General features: G+C 40.1%; 1 protein-coding gene across 4 annotated transcripts in view; it reads left to right on the top strand.

Moving 5' to 3' along the window:
* The first annotated feature begins 7,904 nt into the window (after window positions 1-7,904).
* ccny (cyclin Y) overlaps window positions 7,905-22,249 on the top strand; it is an 86,433-nt gene continuing 72,088 nt past the window's right edge. For all 4 annotated transcript variants that reach the window (XM_061964868.2, XM_061964870.2, XM_061964869.2 and 1 more), the window contains exon 1: window positions 7,905-8,502. In XM_061964868.2, coding sequence (XP_061820852.1) covers window positions 8,349-8,502 — 154 coding nt within the window. In that variant the 5' untranslated portion in view covers window positions 7,905-8,348. The remainder of the gene's footprint in view (window positions 8,503-22,249) is intronic.

Here is a 22,249-nt window from a genome sequence, read left to right on the forward strand (position 1 = left end):
ACAGTCAATATTTATTTTTTTTTATTTTTTTTAGTATGGGTAACAGTCAATATTTATTTCAGTTTAAAAAAATAAAAATAACAGTCCAGTGCAAGACAAAAGTAAAGATAGGAAAAGACAAAGCAAGATCAACAACAATAAAGAGCCTAAATGGATGAATCTGCTTTGGAACTTTATTAGACGTCTTGGATTGTTTGTTAGCTGTCTGCCTGTGTGTGTAGTTAGTATGTTCCAATAGCAACAGGAGTGCACTTTTTGGAGAGCTGTATTATTTTCAGTTTTGTGCCCAAGGGACTGATTTTATTTAACACTATATCATTATTTATACACCTATAGTGATCACAGAGACCGGTTGTTTTTGTGTTACTGTATATATTTGTTTTTCTGAAAAATCCCACTTAATATACTTTGGGTAACAACAGTCAATATTTATTTTTTTTATTTTTTTTAGTGGGGTAACAGTCAATATTTATTTCAGTTTAAAAAAATAAAAATAACAGTCCAGTGCAAGACAAAAGTAAAGATAGGAAAAGACAAAGCAAGATCAACAACAATAAAGAGCCTAAATGGATGAATCTGCTTTGGAACTTTATTAGACGTCTTGGATTGTTTGTTAGCTGTCTGCCTGTGTGTGTAGTTAGTATGTTCCAATAGCAGCAGGAGTGCACTTTTTGGAGAGCTGTATTATTTTCAGTTTTGTGCCCAAGGGACTGATTTTATTTAACACTATATTATTATTTATACACCTATAGTGATCACAGAGACAGGTTGTTTTTGTGTTACTGTATATATTTGTTTTTCTGAAAAATCCCACATAATATACTTTGGGTAACAACAGTCAATGTTTATTTTTTTTATTTTTTTTAGTATGGTTAACAGTCAATATTTATTTCAGTTTAAAAAAATAAAAATAACAGTCCAGTGCAAGACAAAAGTAAAGATAGGAAAAGACAAAGCAAGATCAACAACAATAAAGAGCCTAAATGGATGAATCTGCTTTGGAACTTTATTAGACGTCTTGGATTGTTTGTTAGCTGTCTGCCTGTGTGTGTAGCTAGTATGTTCCAATAGCAGCAGAAGTGCACTTTTTGGAGAGCTGTATTATTTTCAGTTTTGTGCCCAAGGGACTGATTTTATTTAACACTATATTATTATTTATACACCTATAGTGATCACAGAGACAGGTTGTTTTTGTCTTACTGTATTTTTTTGTTTTTCTGAAAAATCCCACATAATATACTTTGGGTAACAACAGTCAATATTTATTTATTTTTTTTTTTTTTAGTGGGGTAACAGTCAATATTTATTTCAGTTTAAAAAAATAAAAATAACAGTCCAGTGCAAGACAAAAGTAAAGATAGGAAAAGACAAAGCAAGATCAACAACAATAAAGAGCCTAAATGGATGAATCTGCTTTGGAACTTTATTAGACGTCTTGGATTGTTTGTTAGCTGTCTGCCTGTGTGTGTAGTTAGTATGTTCCAATAGCAGCAGAAGTGCACTTTTTGGAGAGCTGTGTTATTTTCAGTTTTGTGCCCAAGGGACTGATTTTATTTAACACTATATTATTATTTATACACCTATAGTGATCACAGAGACAGGTTGTTTTTGTGTTACTGTATATATTTGTTTTTCTGAAAAATCCCACTTAAAATACTTTGGGTAACAACAGTCAATATTTATTTTTTTTATTTTTTTTAGTATGGGTAACAGTCAATATTTATTTCAGTTTAAAAAAATAAAAATAACAGTCCAGTGCAAGACAAAAGTAAAGATAGGAAAAGACAAAGCAAGATCAACAACAATAAAGAGCCTAAATGGATGAATCTGCTTTGGAACTTTATTAGACGTCTTGGATTGTTTGTTAGCTGTCTGCCTGTGTGTGTAGTTAGTATGTTCCAATAGCAGCAGAAGTGCACTTTTTGGAGAGCTGTATTATTTTCAGTTTTGTGCCCAAGGGACTGATTTTATTTAACACTATATTATTATTTATACACCTATAGTGATCACAGAGACAGGTTGTTTTTGTGTTACTGTATTTTTTTGTTTTTCTGAAAAATCCCACATAATATACTTTGGGTAACAACAGTCAATATTTATTTATTTTATTTTTTAGGGGGGGTAACTGTCACGTTCAAACACTGAGGACATCTGTTAAACAAGACAAAAGGCAAGGAATCAAACAGAGACAGAATTCAATTTGGACTCAATTGAGGAGAGACATGGCCACTGCACTCTCTGTACAGTCCTGCACCACGCTCTGACGAAGAAGGTTTTCGTCACCTCCTTTATTCAGATGTTCAATGTTCACGCACCAACACATGTCACAGCAGGAATGGTAAGTGTGTAAAAAGAGTCATTGTTTTCGGTCGCTTTGAAGTCCAAGAAGAGGATTTCTCGGGCTTGGGCTCTTCCTGGATCCAGCTGGGGCAGGTGTTGGAGGACAATGGATAACCCCTCCCGTCTCCTGACCACAGTGACTTCAAGAGGGCAGCGGGTCGTAAACAGCGTTGACCTCGGTCACCAAACAGTTGGAAGAGAGTTTGTGAAATACTTCAGAGAGAGTTCGTTTAACACTTCAAAGAGAGTTCCTCTGGAAGTTGAGCAGATCCTGCCATCTGTCCGTGTTGAAATCACAGTGGCGTTTTACGAGCCTTCTTCCTCTTGTTAGGCCTCGAAAGACAGCATTCATAATACAACGTTTCTTTTGTGATAACTTACAAACAATTATTCCAACAGTAACAGTCAATATTTATTTATTTATTTTATTTTATTTTTTTCTTATAAAATAAAAGTGAGCTTTTGTTAAACCAAATATTGTGTTTTTTTTCCATATACAACAACCTATCTGGATTCGATGTGAGAGTCGATAAGGAATCGGTTTGATAAGAGGATTCGATAATGGGCTCGAACTCGATCATTTCTTATCAAACATCATCCCTAGTTGGACCATGAAGAGAAACCAATCCCTTCCACACTTCTTATACGTTTCTGTCATTTGAACACTTTTTGAACAGCATTAAACCGAGTGTTGACGCATTTTATCTCTGCCATAGATGAGTTTGTTCAGTTGAAATGTCCAATATCGCTGATATCACCAGGGATCGCTTTTATTGCGAGTGTTTTTATTGTGAGAAATAAAACTCCCGCTGCATTTATTACTCATCTTCCCGAGAGAACCGGCAGGTTCGTATTATTTATTTGGCAGCAACACCCTGCTTCTTCTCGGGTATAATGCAAGTTAGTTGATGCATTTAATATTGTGTTACAGTAATACTCTTAAGACAAGGGTGTCCAAAACCACGGCCCATGGGTCAAGCGTGGGCCGCTGACGTCTGCAATTTGGCCCGAGAAATGTTGTGAGTTTAAAAATCCATTTTACCCGCAGTCTTCACTTTGATAGTCCCAACTAATGATGGGTCCGGGCAGGGCCGGCCCGTGGCATAGGCCGTATAGGCAAATGCTAAGGGCGCCGTCCATCAGGGGGCGCCACGCCAGTGCCACAAATGTTGGAGAAAAAAAAAAAGAAAAAAAAAAAGTTGGTACTATTATTTCTAAATACAAAAAATAATCCCACGTTAATTAAAATGCAAAGTAAAGCCTATTTAATAGAAATATTAGTTGTTACAACATTACGCCCCCCCCCCCCCCTAATTTGTCGTATATTGTTCATACAGCTGTAGCTCAATTTAATGTTGTTCTTGTTGAATACTTTTCTTAGGGTGTTGCCTTTGGGAAAGTGTTTGTCAATCAGAGTGAGGAATTTGTGGCCAATGTTAGTTGAGACTCAACTAACATTATCTCAAACCACAACAAAGCAATTGCAAATGAGCCGTCGGCCCCCGGACAGAGCGACCCCAAAACCAACAAAGGCTGCAACTGCCGCAAGAAACCTGATTGCCCTCTCAACGGGGGGTGCGTACAAACATCAGTTGTTTACCAATCTAAGGTAACACGCAAGGACATTAACACATCCGACACATATGTAGGATTAACCGAGGGAGAGTTCAAAACCAGATGGAACAATCGCAAGGCTTCTTTTAGGAACCAAAACCTGCGGAATACCACAGAACTCAGCAAACACATTTGGGACCTCAAAGACAATAATGTTGAATATTCAATAACATGGCAAATTCTTGCATCCAGCACACCTTACAATAGTGGTAATAAAAGATGCAACCTATGCTTGAAAGAGAAACTGTTTATTATTTACCGTCCAGACCTGTCATCCCTCAACAAGCGCAGCGAGATTGTAACAGCATGCCGCCACAGACGGAAACACCTCCTAGGTAACACATGAGCCAATCACCACGCCCCTAGGCCAGCCTGTACCCACCCACTCTGTGCCCTATATAAACCATGGTATGTGAATGCTCCCATTAAAATCTCCTGATGATTGAGGGAACCCCTCATGAAACAGGCCTGTAGAGATGAAGAAGTCTTGTGATTTTTTCCCCCACACATACATATATATATATATATATATATATATATATATTATATTATATTATATTATATATTACTTTACATGCAGTTGGCTTTTGGCCCCCAGCAAATTTTTTTTAGCCTCATGTGGCCCCCAAGTCAAAGTTTGGACACACCTGTGTTAAATCATAACGTGGTAAAACAGCGCGTGTTGCTGGAATGAGATGGTATGTGCAGGCTGTTTTATGAGGAATGCCATAAGATGCACGTTCTATAAAAAAAAAAAGTTCATGGTTTGTATTTTACAACCGTAACAACATTCTTTAACCATCACAATCCCAAACTACAGTTACATGTGGCATTTTATCAGGGCCGGCCCGTGGCATAGGCCGTATAGGCAAATGCTAAGGGCGCCGTCCATCAGGGGGCGCCACGCCAGTGCCACAAATGTTGGAGAAAAAAAAAAAAAAAAGTTGGTACTATTATTTCTAAATACAAAAAATAATCCCACGTTAATTAAAATGCAAAGTAAAGCCTATATAATAGAAATATTATTTGTTACAACATTACGCCCCCCCCCCTCCCTTCCCGTATCATGACTCTTTTTGGACGTCACCACATCAAAAAATCAACACAAGATGTCAAAACGGCCAAAACTGTCAGGTGCCCAGGGAAGAAATAAGAGAAAAGAAGAGGAGGAGAAACGAGAAAAGACAGAGTTAGCAGGTAGGTAACGTTAGCCTACATGAAATTATTTGTCTGTTACAGAATGTGATAAGCTAATGTTACATGATTCGGCAATTGCCAATCAATAAATAGCGAGTTCCGTTTTAACGTCGGGTTAATATTGTGGAGGGGGCTAAATTGTTATGGAAAATAATAATGTAACGTTAGGTAATTACAGTACTCCCACCTTACATTCCTCAGGGACATTTGTATTAGATCTTTTAAGCAGGTGTTTTTTGTTTACATTGTTATTGCCTTCTGGTTAGCTAATGTTTGCCCTGCAGGTAATAGTCACTTTTCCACCCCTTTATATATTAGGTATAGTTGTAAGCCTAGTTGTTAAAGTGCACATCATTAATGTAAATTAAGCAATATGTATGTAAAAAATATTGTATTTCATATATTCATTTTTTTATTTTTTGCATTCATTTATTTATTCATATTTTTTTTATCTTGTTAACTATTCTGATTGTTAATTTGCTTTCTTTAAGTAAAAAAAAAAGGTCAAAGACAAAGCTATTCGGTTTCTTGTGAGTATATACACTTCACTGCCGATGTGGGGGGGCGCCACCTAAAATCTTGCCTAGGGCGCCAGATTGGTTAGGGCCGGGCCTGTACATATATATATATATATATATATATATATATGTATGTGTGGGAAAAAAATCACAAGACTATTTCATCTCTACAGGCCTGTTTCATGAGGGGGGGTACCCTCAATCGTCAGGAGATTTTAATGGGAGCATTCGCATACCATGGTTTATATAGGGCACAGAGTGGGTGGGTACAGGCTGGCCTAGGGGCGTGGTGATTGGCTCATGTGTTACCTAGGAGGTGTTTCCGTCTATGGCGGCATGTTGTTACAATTTCGCTGCGCTTGTTGAGGGATGACAGGTCTGGACGGTAAATAATAAACAGTTTCTCTTTCAAGCATAGGTTGCATCTTTTATTACCACTATTGTAAGGTGTGCTGGATGCAAGAATTTGCCATGTTTTTGAATATTCAACATTATTGTCTTTGAGGTCCCAAATGTGTTTGCTGAGTTCTGTGGTATTTCGCAGGTTTTTGTTCCTGAAAGAAGCCTTGTGATTGTTCCATCTGGTTTTGAATTCTCCCTCGGTTAATCCTACATATGTGTCGGATGTGTTAATGTCCTTGCGTATTACCTTAGATTGGTAGACAACTGATGTTTGTAAGCACCCCCCGTTGAGAGGGCAATCAGGTTTCTTGCGGCAGTTGCAGCCTTTGTTGGTTTTGGGGTCGCTCTGTCCGGGGGCCGACGGCTCATTTGCAATTGTTTTGTTGTGGTTTGAGATAATTTGTCGTATATTGTTCATACAGCTGTAGCTCAATTTAATGTTGTTCTTGTTGAATACTTTTCTTAGGCTGTTGCCTTTGGGAAAGTGTTTGTCAATCAGACTGAGGAATTTGTGTCCAATGTTAGTTGAGACGTTTTTGCTGTATGGGGGGTTGTACCAGATGATGTCGTTCCGTTTTCTGTTCTTTTTTGGCTGGTTTCCTGGCGTGGGTTCATAGGTGAGGGTGAAATTGTATCGGCTTTCATCAAGGGCTTTTTGGTACGGGGGGGTTGCTTGGTCAAATTCAGCTTTGCTAGATGACAGCATCGATAGCCTTTTATTGATTCCGGTAGGTATTCTTTTCGTGGTGGTGGGTGGGTGGTTGCTGTCATGGTGCACGTATTGGAGTGTTGTGTTGGGTTTCGTGAATGGTTGGTAGCTGTTATTTCTCAGGTTGAAAGTGACGTCGAGGAAGTTGACGGTTTGCTTGTTGGCTTCAATCGTGATCCGTAGGCCGTTCTCTTTGAAAATTTGGCATATGCGCTTCTTGGTATTCTCGCTGCTCCTTGCAATGCAACATTTGACGTCACTATGGGAAGTTTTGACGGAGCAGAAACGTGTGAACTCGTTGGGAGTTTCCTCCTCTCCCAGCTCGCCAGCCTCAATCTGAACCTTGGTATTTACCGTGATGACGGACTGGCAGTGTGTCGCGCCTCGCCATATATATATATATATATATATATATATATATATATATATATATATATATATATATATATATTATATTATATTATATATTACTTTACATGCAGTTGGCTTTTGGCCCCCAGCAAATTTTTTTAGCCTCATGTGGCCCCCAAGTCAAAGTTTGGACACACCTGTGTTAAATCATAAAGTGGTAAAACAGCGCGTGTTGCTGGAATGAGATGGTATGTGCAGGCTGTTTTATGAGGAATGCCATAAGATGCACGTTCTATAAAAAAAAAAAGTTTATGGTTTGTATTTTACAACCGTAACAACATTCTTTAACCATCACAATCCCAAACTACAGTTACAAGTGGCATTTTATAGACCACCTGCTTTTATGGGCGGAGTCTATTTGAAATATCCGCGGGTGGGGGCGGGGCCTAAGACCGCTGAAAAGACCCTTTCGCAACGGAGTGTGCAATGGTTGAAGGAGGGGGGAAACTCGATTCATTTAACTGACGCGAGTCAAATGAGTCACTCACAGAGGAACCGGTCGAATCCCTCCACACAGCGTGCATGCGCGGAATCTCACACAATTGCGCCTTATTAACAGTCACATGCTCGTACAGCACGGGGCAGAGTAAGTTCACGGGTTCACGGCGACGGGTACCGATTCAGTAAAACACTCGTTTCTTTGTGTCGACTCGTTCATGACTTGCCCGTCTCCAGTGGCGAAGGAGGGGGGGGGGGGACATCCCGGATGCATCGGCAACACAGCGGCGGAGGAAGCGACTGCTGCCCGCAGTTATTAGTGACAATGTAGCCTTCGAAAAGAGCGATAAAACGAGTAAAAGTAGCGGGTGTTGCTATTCATCCGGGCCGCCGTTCCGTGCTAAAATGTTTTGGTGAAGTAAGGTCCGGAAAAACAAGACCCCTGGGGAGGAAGCGAAGTGTGTTCCATGGAGGCTGATATCTGCCGGGTTGGGCTCCACTTCACCCCGGCTAGCTCCACTTAGCATCTTAGCCGCCTTCCAATGGCTCCCAGTCCCCGGTTAAGCGTATCCTAGGCCGGGGGTGGGGGGGAAAAAGGGCGTGTAACGCGAGCGGATAACGGGGTCGCTTTGTAGCTCGTTACCGCCCCAGCCTTTCCTCGCTCTGCGCCCCGGGCAACATTTCAGGGTTTTATCCCGCCGTTATCGTCGTTAATCAGCATGGGGAACGCACCGTCCTGCTGCGTGGCGTCCAGCCCCAAGCACCGGCGGAACAACCACTCCAGGCTGGAGACGTACCGGCCGGAGCCCGAGCTGAGCCGGGAGGACACGGGCTGTAACCTCCAGCACATCAGCGACAGAGAGAATTTGGACGGTAGGAAAACCACACTTCCTCTTTAATGTTGCATAGATTATTATTATTATTATTATTATTATTAATATTATTAATAACACTTTTAACATTTGTGCAAAGTAAGGGTGGATCGATCACATCGATTGCCGGGGTAATATCGAATCGACTGCTGGTTTTCAGTCTTTACAAAAATTGGTGTGTTTTTGTTGTGTTGTTTACCTGTCAAGGTGTGCATTTGGGAAACAACGGACGGGAAGCGAAAAGGGACATTCTAATTGTTTGAAAATTTAAATTTAAAACATGTGTAATAAGAAGAAATAAGGATAAACAGTAGTTTTTTTTGCCTGTCTGTGGCGACATAATTTGTATTATTATTAGTATTATTATTATTATTAACACTACCGTATTTTCCGCACCATAAGCCGCCCTGGGTTATAAGCCGCGCCTTCAATGAACGGCATATTTCAAAACTTTGTCCACCTATAAGCCGCCCCGTGTTATAAGCCGCATCTAACTGCGCTAAAGGAATGTCAAAAAAACAGTCAGATAGGTCAGTCAAACTTTAATAATATATTAAAAACCAGCGTGATGTGGGCGCGCATGGAGTCGTATATCAACATGGACGGAGCTGCGTGAAAAAAGCCACCCGGCCTCTTCGCGTAAACTTCCCTTAACCACTCGCTCATCTTTTCTTCATCCATCCATCCCTTCGAGTTAGCTTTTATGATGACGCCGGCTGGAAAGGTCTCTTTTGGCAAGGTCTTCCTTTTGAATATCACCATGGGTGGAAGTTTCTGGCCATTAGCATGGCAAGCTAGAACCACAGTGAAGGATGACTTCTCATTCCCTGTGGTGCGAATATTCACCGTACGTGCTCCCGTTGTATCCACAGTGCGGTTCACAGGAATATCAAAAGTCAGTGGAACCTCGTCCATGTTGATAATGTTCTCTGGCCGGATCTTTTTTTCAGCTATCTTGTTTTTACAATATGCACGGAAAGTAGCCAGCTTTTCTTGAAAGTCTTTAGGCAGTTGCTGTGAAATAGTAGTCCGTGTGCGGATGGAGAGATTGCGTCTTTTCATGAACCGGAAACCTGTCGCTTAGTAGGAGCCATTTTGTGGTCTTTACAGATGTAAACACACAAAGGAAATGAAACGTAATATCCGCGCGCTTCTTCTTCTTCTATGGGGGCGGGTGGTTGCTTACAGTAGAAGAAGAAGCGCTTCCTGTTCTATGGGGGCGGGTGCTTACCTTGGCGGTTGCTTGCGTAGAAGAAGAAGCACTTCCTCTTCTACGGGGAAAAAAGATGGCGGCTGTTTACCGTAGTTGCGAGACCGAAACTTTATGAAAATGAATCTTAATAATAATCCATATATAAAGCGCACCGGGTTATAAGCCGCACTGTCAGCTTTTGAGTAAATTTGTGGTTTTTAGGTGCGGCTAATAGTGCGGAAAATACGGTATTAACATTTGTGCAAAGTAAGGGGAGTAAACAATGTAGGAGTCTAACTTTCACATACTCCTAATATACATTTATATTAATTTGATACACATTATATTAATATAATATGTACTATTGACTTTGTTGTGCTCAAACAACTGTATGCAATAAAAGAGCATGAGGAACTTGTTTGAATATTGCGTTGAAATTGTTAAGAACTCATAAATGAATAGAAAAATGTACATATAATACATGTGATCATGTCTGTATTAAAATAATAACTCATCATAAATGTCATGAACAATGCATAATTAATACATGTGATCGTGTCTGTATTAGACTAATAACTCATAAATGTCATGAAAAGTAGTTAAATTAATAGCATTGCATTAACTTATATGACACAATCCAAACAACTTTCCTAGTCATGGTGCAAAAAATAAATAAAAAATGCAACTAACTTATTATTAATAACACTTTTAACATTTGTGCAAAGTAAGGGTGGATCGATCACATCGATTGCCGGGGTAATATCGAATCGACTGCTGGTTTTCAGTCTTTACAAAAATTGGTGTGTTTTTGTTGTGTTGTTTACCTGTCAAGGTGTGCATTTGGGAAACAACGGACGGGAAGCGAAAATGGACATTCTAATTGTTTGAAAATTTAAATTTAAAACATGTGTAATAAGAAGGAATAAGGATAAACAGTAGTTTTTTTGCCTGTCTGTGGCGACATAATTTGTATTATTATTATTATTATTATTATTAACACTACCGTATTTTCCGCACCATAAGGCGCCCTGGGTTATAAGCCGCGCCTTCAATGAACGGCATATTTCAAAACTTTGTCCACCTATAAGCCGCCCCGTGTTATAAGCCGCATCTAACTGCGCTAAAGGAATGTCAAAAAAACAGTCAGATAGGTCAGTCAAACTTTAATAATATATTAAAAACCAGCGTGATGTGGGCGCGCATGGAGTCGTATATCAACATGGACGGAGCTGCGTGAAAAAAGCCACCCGGCCTCTTCGCGTAAACTTACCTTAACCACTCGCTCATCTTTTCTTCATCCATCCATCCCTTCGAGTTAGCTTTTATGATGACGCCGGCTGGAAAGGTCTCTTTTGGCAAGGTCTTCCTTTTGAATATCACCATGGGTGGAAGTTTCTGGCCATTAGCATGGCAAGCTAGAACCACAGTGAAGGATGACTTCTCATTCCCTGTGGTGCGAATATTCACCGTACGTGCTCCCGTTGTATCCACAGTGCGGTTCACAGGAATATCAAAAGTCAGTGGAACCTCGTCCATGTTGATAATGTTCTCTGGCCGGATCTTTTTTTCAGCTATCTTGTTTTTACAATATGCACGGAAAGTAGCCAGCTTTTCTTGAAAGTCTTTAGGCAGTTGCTGTGAAATAGTAGTCCGTGTGCGGATGGAGAGATTGCGTCTTTTCATGAACCGGAAACCTGTCGCTTAGTAGGAGCCATTTTGTGGTCTTTACAGATGTAAACACACAAAGGAAATGAAACGTAATATCCGCGCGCTTCTTCTTCTTCTTCTACGCGGGCGGGTGGTTGCTTACAGTAGAAGAAAAAGCGCTTCCTGTTCTATGGGGGCGGGTGCTTACCTTGGCGGTTGCTTGCGTAGAAGAAGAAGCACTTCCTCTTCTACGGGGAAAAAAGATGGCGGCTGTTTACCGTAGTTGCGAGACCGAAACTTTATGAAAATGAATCTTAATAATAATCCATATATAAAGCGCACCGGGTTATAAGCCGCACTGTCAGCTTTTGAGTAAATTTGTGGTTTTTAGGTGCGGCTAATAGTGCGGAAAATACGGTATTAACATTTGTGCAAAGTAAGGGGAGTAAACAATGTAGGAGTCTAACTTTCACATACTCCTAATATACATTTATATTAATTTGATACACATTATATTAATATAATATGTACTATTGACTTTGTTGTGCTCAAACAACTGTATGCAATAAAAGAGCATGAGGAACTAGTTTGAATATTGTGTTGAAATTGTTAAGAACTCATAAATGAATAGAAAAATGTACATATAATACATGTGATCATGTCTGTATTAAAATAATAACTCATCATAAATGTCATGAACAATGCATAATTAATACATGTGATCGTGTCTGTATTAGACTAATAACTCATAAATGTTATGAAAAGTAGTTAAATTAATAGCATTGCATTAACTTATATGAAACAATCCAAACAACCTTCCCTAGTCATGGTGCAAAAAATAAATAAAAAATGCAACTAACTTATTATTATTATTATTATTATTAATAACACTTGAATTGAAAACAGAACATGTAATTTTGTCCTCAAAATTCTACACACAATACCCCATAACGACAATGTAAAAAGATAAAACCATTTTTTATTTATTTATTTTTAGAAATTTCACAGCCTTTGCTCAATACTTAGTTGATGCAACTTTGGCAGAAATGACAGCCTGAAGTTTTTTGAGTATGGTGCCACAAGCTTGGCACACCTATCTTTGGGCAGTTTTCACCCATTCCTCTTTGCAGCACCTCTCAAGCTCCATCAGGTTGGGTGTGAAGCGTTGGTTTTCATCCATGATGTCTCTGTACATTGCTGCATTCATCTTTCCCTCTATCTCCGACTAGTCTCCCAGTTCCTGCCGCTCGAAAAACCTGACGCCTGGCATTTACGCAAACACTTCAATCCGAGAATTTAGTTTCTCATGGTCTGAGAGTCTTTCAGGTGCATTTTGGCAAACTTTTGACTAAGAAATACAGGCCTGATTGGTGTCCTTCTGGAAGGTTCTCCTCTCTCCACAGAGGAACGAACAGAGCGATAAAAATACCAATAGTTTTGGTTATCTACCGTTTCTTGGTTTGCAGGACCGCGCTGCATTTACTACCGTGATAAACTATTTTAATAATAATAATAATAATATATTTTATTTGTAAAAAGCACTTTACATTGAGTAAACAACCTCAAAGTGCTACATTGTATTACAAAAATAAACAAAGAGATAATAAAAAAATAATAAAAATAAAAACTAGAACAGCCTAATAGCTAGAACTAGTATGCATATATCAAAAAAAAAAAGGCTTTATTTTCAATTAGAAGGGTTTTTAAGCCTTTTTTAAAAGCATCCACAGTCTGTGGCGCCCTCAGGTGGTCAGTGTTCCACAGAAAATATACAAAGAATACAAATATATTACTTTTGAAAGGGTATACTTCATACTTGCCAACCCTCCCGGATTTTCCGGGAGACTCCCGAAATTCAGCGCCTCTCCCGAAAACCTCCCCGGGACAAATTTTCTCCCTGAAATCTCCCGAAATTCAGGCGGAGCTGGAGGCCACGCCCCCCTCCAGCTCCATGCGGACCTGAGTGACGTGTTGACAGCCTGTTCACACGTCCGCTTTCCCACAATATAAACGGCTAATGATGGAGGGCGAGTTCTTGGTTTCTTATGTGGGTTTATTGTTAGGCAGTTTCATTAACGTCCTCCCAGCGTGGTAACAACACACAACAACAGCAGTCAAGTTTTCGTCTACTGTAAAGCAGTTCGTCTGCCGTAAACAGCAATGTTGTGACACTCTTAAACAGGACAATACTGCCATCTACTGTACATGCATATGTGACCCACCCATAATGTGTCACATTTTTGTGTTGATTTATTTATTTCATTTTGTGGTTTGAATTCGTTTTTGGAGCTGTCATTACACATTTATCAGTATTCACATTGGTCAGTAGGGGGCAGTAGGGCGTTTCTTCCCAATTGAATGCTATCACCTGCAGACCGGAAGTGTCTTGTCATATTGATGAGCGCGACCAGTCTGTGAACAATTGAAACGTCCTGTGTGCTTTTTCCTCCTGTATAACAGGCTAGTTTTGGTGAATCAACTCACTGAATAATATCCATGTGATCTTTATAAGTTTAAGTACACATTCTGATGGTGGAGCCTAACTCTAAAGTGTTTGTGAGTTGTAGTTTGTATTTGTGAATGAATCCAGTGCACAGCTGCAGTAATCAATACAAAAAAGGCGACGTGAGTGCGCAATGTTTATATAGGAACTTCTGATCCTAATTCAGACTCCCAAATTAGAGCTTCCCGTTTTCTTATTGATTTTATAATGTATATTTGTATAATGTGTGTGTTGTCTGAAATAGTGACAGAGAATAGAACAAGGATGGACAATTCAACCCTTAACTCAACAATGAGTAGATGAGTGTTATGTGTGTGTATATGTGTAAATAAATGAACACTGAAATTCAAGTATTTATTTTATTTATTTATATATATATATATATATATATATATATATATATATATAGATGTAATAAAATATATATATATATAAAGCTAGAATTCACTGAAAGTCAAGTATTTCTTATATATATCTTAACCACGCCCCCAACCACGCCCCCGCCCCACCCCGACCACGCCCCCCACCCCCCACTTGCAATATTATTAGGGCCCGCAATGGCCCATTGCAAAAGGAGTCCTTATGCAATGGGACATAAGGACCTATTGTTATTGTAATGTTTTATTATTCTTTATTCTTCCGCCGCCACAACAAACTGTAATTTGACCCACTTAACATGCTTCAAAACTCACCATATTTGACCCACACATCAGGACCTGCGAAAATTACCTTTTTAAAAAAAAACCGAACCGCACAACTCAAAATTGCGCTCTAGCGCCCCCTAGGAAAAAAAAAAACTAGACTGCCTATATCTCCCACTAGGAAGATCGGAGAGACATGAAACAAAAACCTGTATGTAGGTTTGACTTAGACCTAGTTTTCATAATTGTATATTCTCGGGCAAAAATCAACAGGAAGTTGGCAATTCCCCCTTCAAGACAAAAAAGTACTAAAAACAGTCACTTTTGCCTCTTTGAGCTGTATTTTGACCCCCTTAACATGCTTCAAAACTCACCGAACTGAACGCACACATCAGGACTGGCAAAAATGGCGATCTAATAAAGAAACCTAACCCCAAATTTAAAAATTGCGCTCTACAGCAATTTTTGAATAAAACGGAGAAAAAACTGCTCCTCGGAAGAAAAAAAAAAGACAAAACTGCCTGTAATTCCCACTGGGAAGGTCGGAGAGACATGAAACAAAAACCTCTCCGTAGGTCTCACTTAGACCTACATTTCATAAATTGACAACCCCCAGCAAAAATATACAGGAAGTTTGCTATTCCCCCTTCAACACAACATTTTTGTAAAAACCGGTCACCTTTCTTCAAACATTATCTCCTCTGAGCGCGTTTGTTGTTTCGGCTTCAAACTAACACAGGAGAGAGATTGAACCCTTCTGGTTAAAAGTTGTTGAAAGAGTTGTGATACCTGCTCCGGTTTTGATTTTATGACCCTTCAAAGACCCGCTGCACTGTTGCTGCTGGTTTTTTAAGATGGCTGCTCAAAAGCAGGAAGCACCTACGTGCCCACACAATGCAGACAAGGTAGGTACACTAGACAAAAGTCTTGGGACACTTCAGACTAAAAGTAGACAAAAGTATTGGGACATTTAGGACTAGCACCTGCCAAATACGCGGGCCCGACCAATGCTGCTTGCAGCTTTAATTATATATTATAATTACATCAGCGGTTCATTTCATCCCTCAGGCTGTACTGCATCAACAAGCGACATCCGTGTGTAAAGGATATCACCACATGGGCTCAGGAACACTTGAGAAACCCACTGTCAGTAACTACAGTTGGTCGCTACATCTGTAAGTGCAAGTTAAAACTCTCCTATGCGAGGCGAAAACCGTTTATCAACAACACCCAGGAACGCCGTCGGCTTGGCTGGGCCTGAGCTCATCAAAGATGGACTGATACAAAGTGGAAAAAGTGTTCTGTGGTCTGACGAGTCCACATTTCAAATTGTTTTTGGAAACTGTGGACGTCCAAAGAGGAAAAGAACCATCCGGACTGTTATAGGCGCAAAGTGTAAAAGGCAGCATGTGTGATGGTATGGGGGTGTATTACGGTAGTATATGTTCAGAGAATCTGGAGAAATCACTGCGCGTAAGCGGCAAGGCCGAAAACCAACATTGAATGCCCGTGACCTTCGATCCCTCAGGCGAAAAGCGGCGTGTAAAGGATATCACCACATGGGCTCAGGAACACTTCGGAAAACCACTGTCAGTAACTACAGTTGGTCGCTACATCTGTAAGTGCAAGTTAACACTCTACTATGCAAAATCCAAAGCCATTTATCAACAACACCCAGAATCTCTTCGCAGTAGTGCGGTAGGCATCTTCCTAAAAGATTGACACAAAAGAGCCGTGATTTGTCGGCTATTAGTAAATAATTCCCATCCAATGTGTGTCAAATACTGCTTCAGAGGTGGTACAGCAAACTCTTCACGTCATCAACATTAATAATAAATATAATAACATAATAATAATAAAAGTTCCTACTAGGCCCCGCTCCAATACTACTCCCCTCCTCTCTTTAGTAATCATTGTCCTCCACAAAGGAAGCCAACAAGCTCAGGGGGTTTTCCATTAAAACACACTTACTGGTTAGACTTTTCTCCAGAGGATCAGTTTCCTACAATGTGTACTTTGTGTGCTGTGGGGTTTCACTCATCATGTGTCTATGTGCTCATCATGTGTCTATGTGCTCATGAGTGGCAAATAAAACCATGGGAGGTGAGGAAAGTATCATGGAGGCTTTTTACACTCGGGGTTTCCATCCACACTATAAACATGATTATAGGACATACACACAATAAACATCATTATAGGACACACACTCAATAAACATTATTATAGGACACACACTCAGTAAACATGATTATAGGACATACACACAATAAACATTATTATAGACATACACACGATAAACATTATTATAGGACATACACACAATAAACATTATTATAGGACATACACACAATAAACATCATTAGAGACATACACACGATAAACATTATTATAGGACATACACACAATAAACATTATTATAGGACATACACACAATAAACATGATTATAGGACATACACTCAATAAACATTATTATAGGACATCTACACAATAAACATGATTAGAGACATACACACGATAAACATTATTATAGGACATACACACAATAAACATTATTATAGGACATACACTCAATAAACATTATTATAGGATGCACACACAATAAACATGATTATAGGACATACACTCAATAAACATTATTATAGGACATCTACACAATAAACATGATTATACGACATACACACAATAAACATGATTATAGGACATACACACAATAAACATGATTATAGGACATACACACAATAAACATGATTATAGGACTTACACACAATAAACATGATTATAGGACATACATACAATAAACATGATTATAGGACATACATACAATAAACATTATTATAGGACACACACACAATAAACATTATATGACATACACACAATAAACATGATTATAGGACACACACACACAATAAACATGATTATAGGACACACACTAAATAAACATGATTATAGGACATACACACACAATAAACATGATTATAGGACACACACTAAATAAACATGATTATAGGATATACACACAATAAACATGATTATAGGACACACTCAATAAACATGATCATAGGACATACACACAATAAACATCATTATAGGACATACACTCAATAAACATTATTATAGGACACACACACAATAAACATGATTATAGGACATACACTCAATAAACATCATTATAGGACATATACACAATAAACATTATTATAGACATACACACGATAAACATTATTATAGGACATACACACAATAAACATCACTATAGGACATACACTCAATAAACATTATTATAGGACATACACTCAATAAACATCATTATATGATGCACACACAATAAACATGATTTTAGGACATACACACAATAAACATCATTATAGGACATACACTCAATAAACATTATTATAGGACACACACACAATAAACATGATTATAGGACATACACTCAATAAACATCATTATAGGACATACACACGATAAACATTATTATAGGACATCCACACAATAAACATTATTATAGGACATTCACACAATAAACATTATTATAGGACATCCACACAATAAACATGATTATAGGACAAACACACAATAAACATGATTATAGTACACACACACACACACACACACACACACACACACACACACACACACACACACACACACACACACACACACACACACACACACACACAATAAACATGATTATAGGACATACACACAATAAACATGATTATAGGACATACACACAATAAACATTATTATAGGACACACACAATAAACATTATTATAGTACATACACACAATAAACATTATTATAGGACATACACACAATAAACATGATTATAGGACACACACTAAATAAACATGACTATAGAACATACACACACAATAAACATGATTATAGGACATACACACAATACACATTATTATAGGGCACACATTATTATAGGACACACACACAATAAACATAGAACAAACACACAAACATTATTATGACACACACAAACATTATTATAGGACATTCACACAATAAACATGATTATAGGACATTCACACAATAAACATGATTATAGGACATTCACACAATAAACATTATTATAGGACATTCACACAATAAACCTGATTATAGGTCATACACACAACCATTATTATAGGACATACAAACATTATTATTGGACATACAAACATTTTTTATAGGACATAGTACACACAATAAACGTTATTATATCAATCAATCAATCAATGTTTATATATATAGCCCTAAATCGCGAGTGTTTCAAAGGGCTGCACAAGCCACAACGACATCCTGGTATTATAGGACATACACACAATAAATAAACATTATTATAGGACATACACACAATAAATAAACATTATTATAGGACATACACACATTAAATAAACATTATTATAGGACATACACACAATAAATAAACATTATTATAGGACATACACACAACAAACATGATTATAGGGTATTGTTTGGATGGCAAGTTTGTCGCTTCAATCATTGATTTGTTGTTCAATATAACCTCCGACCCTCGTAGTTACTAGCGCGCAGTGCAGTTTCTGTCAAGTTTTAAGGCGGTGAAAAAAAAGGTCTTTTACTGACCAGTTCCTCCAACTAAGATGGTGTTTCTTCTGTGTTTAAAGACTGTGTATGAGCCAGGATCTCCACTCCCTCTTATGCATGGCGTAGGACGGAGGGACGCGCAGAGTGATCAGTGACACTTCTGCATCAATCACTTGTCCATTTGGTTACGGTTGAAGTTTATTTCAAACATGCTATCGGTATAGTTTGACTAAATTTGGATAGATTCATTTTAGGAGCAAAATTCTAATTAAGGAAGCAGGGCCTGGGGAATCTGTGGTGGGCTCTCCTATTTCTGGGGCTGAGGTTGCCGAGGTAGTTAAAAAGCTCCTCGGTGGCAAGGCCCCGGGGGTGGATGAGATCCGCCCGGAGTTCCTTAAAGCTCTGGATGTTGTGGGGCTGTCTTGGTTGACAAGACTCTGCAACATCGCGTGGACATCGGGGGCGGTACCTCTGGATTGGCAGACCGGGGTGGTGGTTCCTCTCTTTAAGAAGGGGAACCGGAGGGTGTGTTCCAACTATCGTGGGATCACACTCCTCAGCCTTCCCGGTAAGGTCTATTCAGGTGTACTGGAGAGGAGGCTACGCTGGATAGTCGAACCTCGGATTCAGGAGGAACAGTGTGGTTTTCGTCCTGGTCGTGGAACTGTGGACCAGCTCTATACTCTCGGCAGGGTCCTTGAGGGTGCATGGGAGTTTGCCCAACCAGTCTACATGTGTTTTGTGGACTTGGAGAAGGCATTCGACCGTGTCCCTCGGGAAGTCCTGTGGGGAGTGCTCAGAGAGTATGGGGTATCGGACTGTCTGATTGTGGCAGTCCGCTCCCTGTATAATCAGTGCCAGAGCTTGGTCCGCATTGCCGGCAGTAAGTCGGACACGTTTCCAGTGAGGGTTGGACTCCGCCAAGGCTGCCCTTTGTCACCCATTCTGTTCATAACCTTTATGGACAGAATTTCTAGGCGCAGTCAAGGATCTGGTTTGGTGGCTGCAGGATTAGGTCTCTGCTTTTTGCAGATGATGTGGTCCTGATGGCTTCATCTGGCCAGGATCTTCAGCTCTCACTGGATCGGTTTGCAGCCGAGTGTGAAGCGACTGGGATGAGAATCAGCACCTCCAAGTCCGAGTCCATGGTTCTCTCCCGGAAAAGGGTGGAGTGCCATCTCCGGGTTGGGGAGGAGATCTTGCCCCAAGTGGAGGAGTTCAAGTACCTCGGAGTCTTGCTCACGAGTGGGGGAAGAGTGGATCGTGAGATCGACAGGCGGATCGGTGCGGCGTCTTCAGTAATGCGGACGCTGTATCGATCCGTTGTGGTGAAGAAGGAGCTGAGCCGGAAGGCAAAGCTCTCAATTTACCGGTCGATCTACGTTCCCATCCTCACCTATGGTCATGAGCTTTGGGTCATGACCGAAAGGACAAGATCACGGGTACAAGCGGCCGAAATGAGTTTCCTCCGCCGGGTGGCGGGGCTCTCCCTTAGAGATAGGGTGAGAAGCTCTGTCATCCGGGAGGACCTCAAAGTAAAGCCGCTGCTCCTCCACATCGAGAGGAGCCAGATGAGGTGGTTCGGGCATCTGGTCAGGATGCCACCCGAACGCCTCCCTAGGGAGGTGTTTAGGGCACGTCCGACCGGTAGGAGGCCGCGGGGAAGACCCAGGACACATTGGGAAGACTATGTCTCCCGGCTGGCCTGGGAACACCTCGGGGTCCCACAGGAAGAGCTGGACGAAGTGGCTGGGGAGAGGGAAGTCTGGGCTTCCCTGCTTAGGCTGCTGCCCCCGCGACCCGACCTCGGATAAGCGGAAGAAGATGGATGGATGGATGGACAGTAGTGATTGTCACTTGAAAAAACATGCGGCAACCACTTTCATTTTTTTTAGCTTCACAGAGGAGTGTCACAACGCTTTGAGTACCTTGATGGTAGAAACGCGCTATACAAGTAGAACCCATAAACACAGCAGTCCTAAAATCCCTACAGACTGAGCCACTGCTGTATTTACACTCATCTGACATTTCTGACAGATTAATATCGTGGCGCTAATAGCCCATCCATCAATTTCATGCCACTGTAGTCCCAGGCTTGGTTCTACTTATGCGGGGGGAATCCCTGGAGATTCTGAGCCATGACTGAGGGATATAATCCACTTTGCAGCTTGTAAATCTGCCACTCTCCCAGCAGTCTGGGTAGAAATTCTAGTTTGTTTCAGTCATACATTTAGTCATGTTTAATGTAAGATAAAATGATCTTCATGATAACAACAAATAGACAAGCAAGAAGCTGCTGATGGATAATATAACATTACATTTGGTTTTCCTATGTTCTACCCATTGTATATCGAAAGAATGGGTGGTGCTGCAGATGAATTGATTGTGTAAAATGTTTTAATCAAATTAATAATGATTGTGTATTCATTTTGACAGCTCTAGAATAAAACATTATAAAAAAAGACTACCGTATTTTCCGCACCATAAGCCGCCCTGGGTTATAAGCCGCGCCTTCAATGAACGGCATATTTCAAAACTTTGTCCACCTATAAGCCGCCCCGTGTTATAAGCCGCATCTAACTGCGCTAAAGGAATGTCAAAAAAACAGTCAAATAGGTCAGTCAAACTTGAATAATATATTAAAAACCAGCGTGATGTGGGCGCGCATGGAGTCGTATATCAACATGGACAGAGCTGCGTGAAAAAAGCCACCCGGCCTCTTCGCGTAAACTTAAACTTACCTTAACCACTCGCTCATCTTTTCTTCATCCATCCCTTCGAGTTAGCTTTTATGATGACGCCGGCTGGAAAGGTCTCTTTTGGCAAGGTCTTCCTTTTGAATATCACCATGGGTGGAAGTTTCTGGCCATTAGCATGGCAAGCTAGAACCACAGTGAAGGATGACTTCTCATTCCCTGTGGTGCGAATATTCACCGCACGTGCTCCCGTTGTATCCACAGTGCGGTTCACAGGAATATCAGTTGCTGTGAAATAGTAATCCGTGTGCGGATGGAGAGATTGCGTCTTTTCATGAACCGGATCCCTGTCGTTTAGTAGGAGCCATTTTGTGGTCTTTACAGATGTAAACACACAAAGGAAATGAAACGTACGGTACTATCCGCGCGCTTTTTCTTCTTCTACGCGGGCGGGTGGTTGCTTACAGTAGAAGAAGAAGCGCTTCCTGTTCTATGGGGGCGGGTGCT

Source organism: Nerophis lumbriciformis, linkage group LG07 (assembly GCF_033978685.3).
Source record: "Nerophis lumbriciformis linkage group LG07, RoL_Nlum_v2.1, whole genome shotgun sequence".
In the NCBI taxonomy this organism is placed as follows: Eukaryota; Metazoa; Chordata; class Actinopteri; order Syngnathiformes; family Syngnathidae; genus Nerophis; species Nerophis lumbriciformis.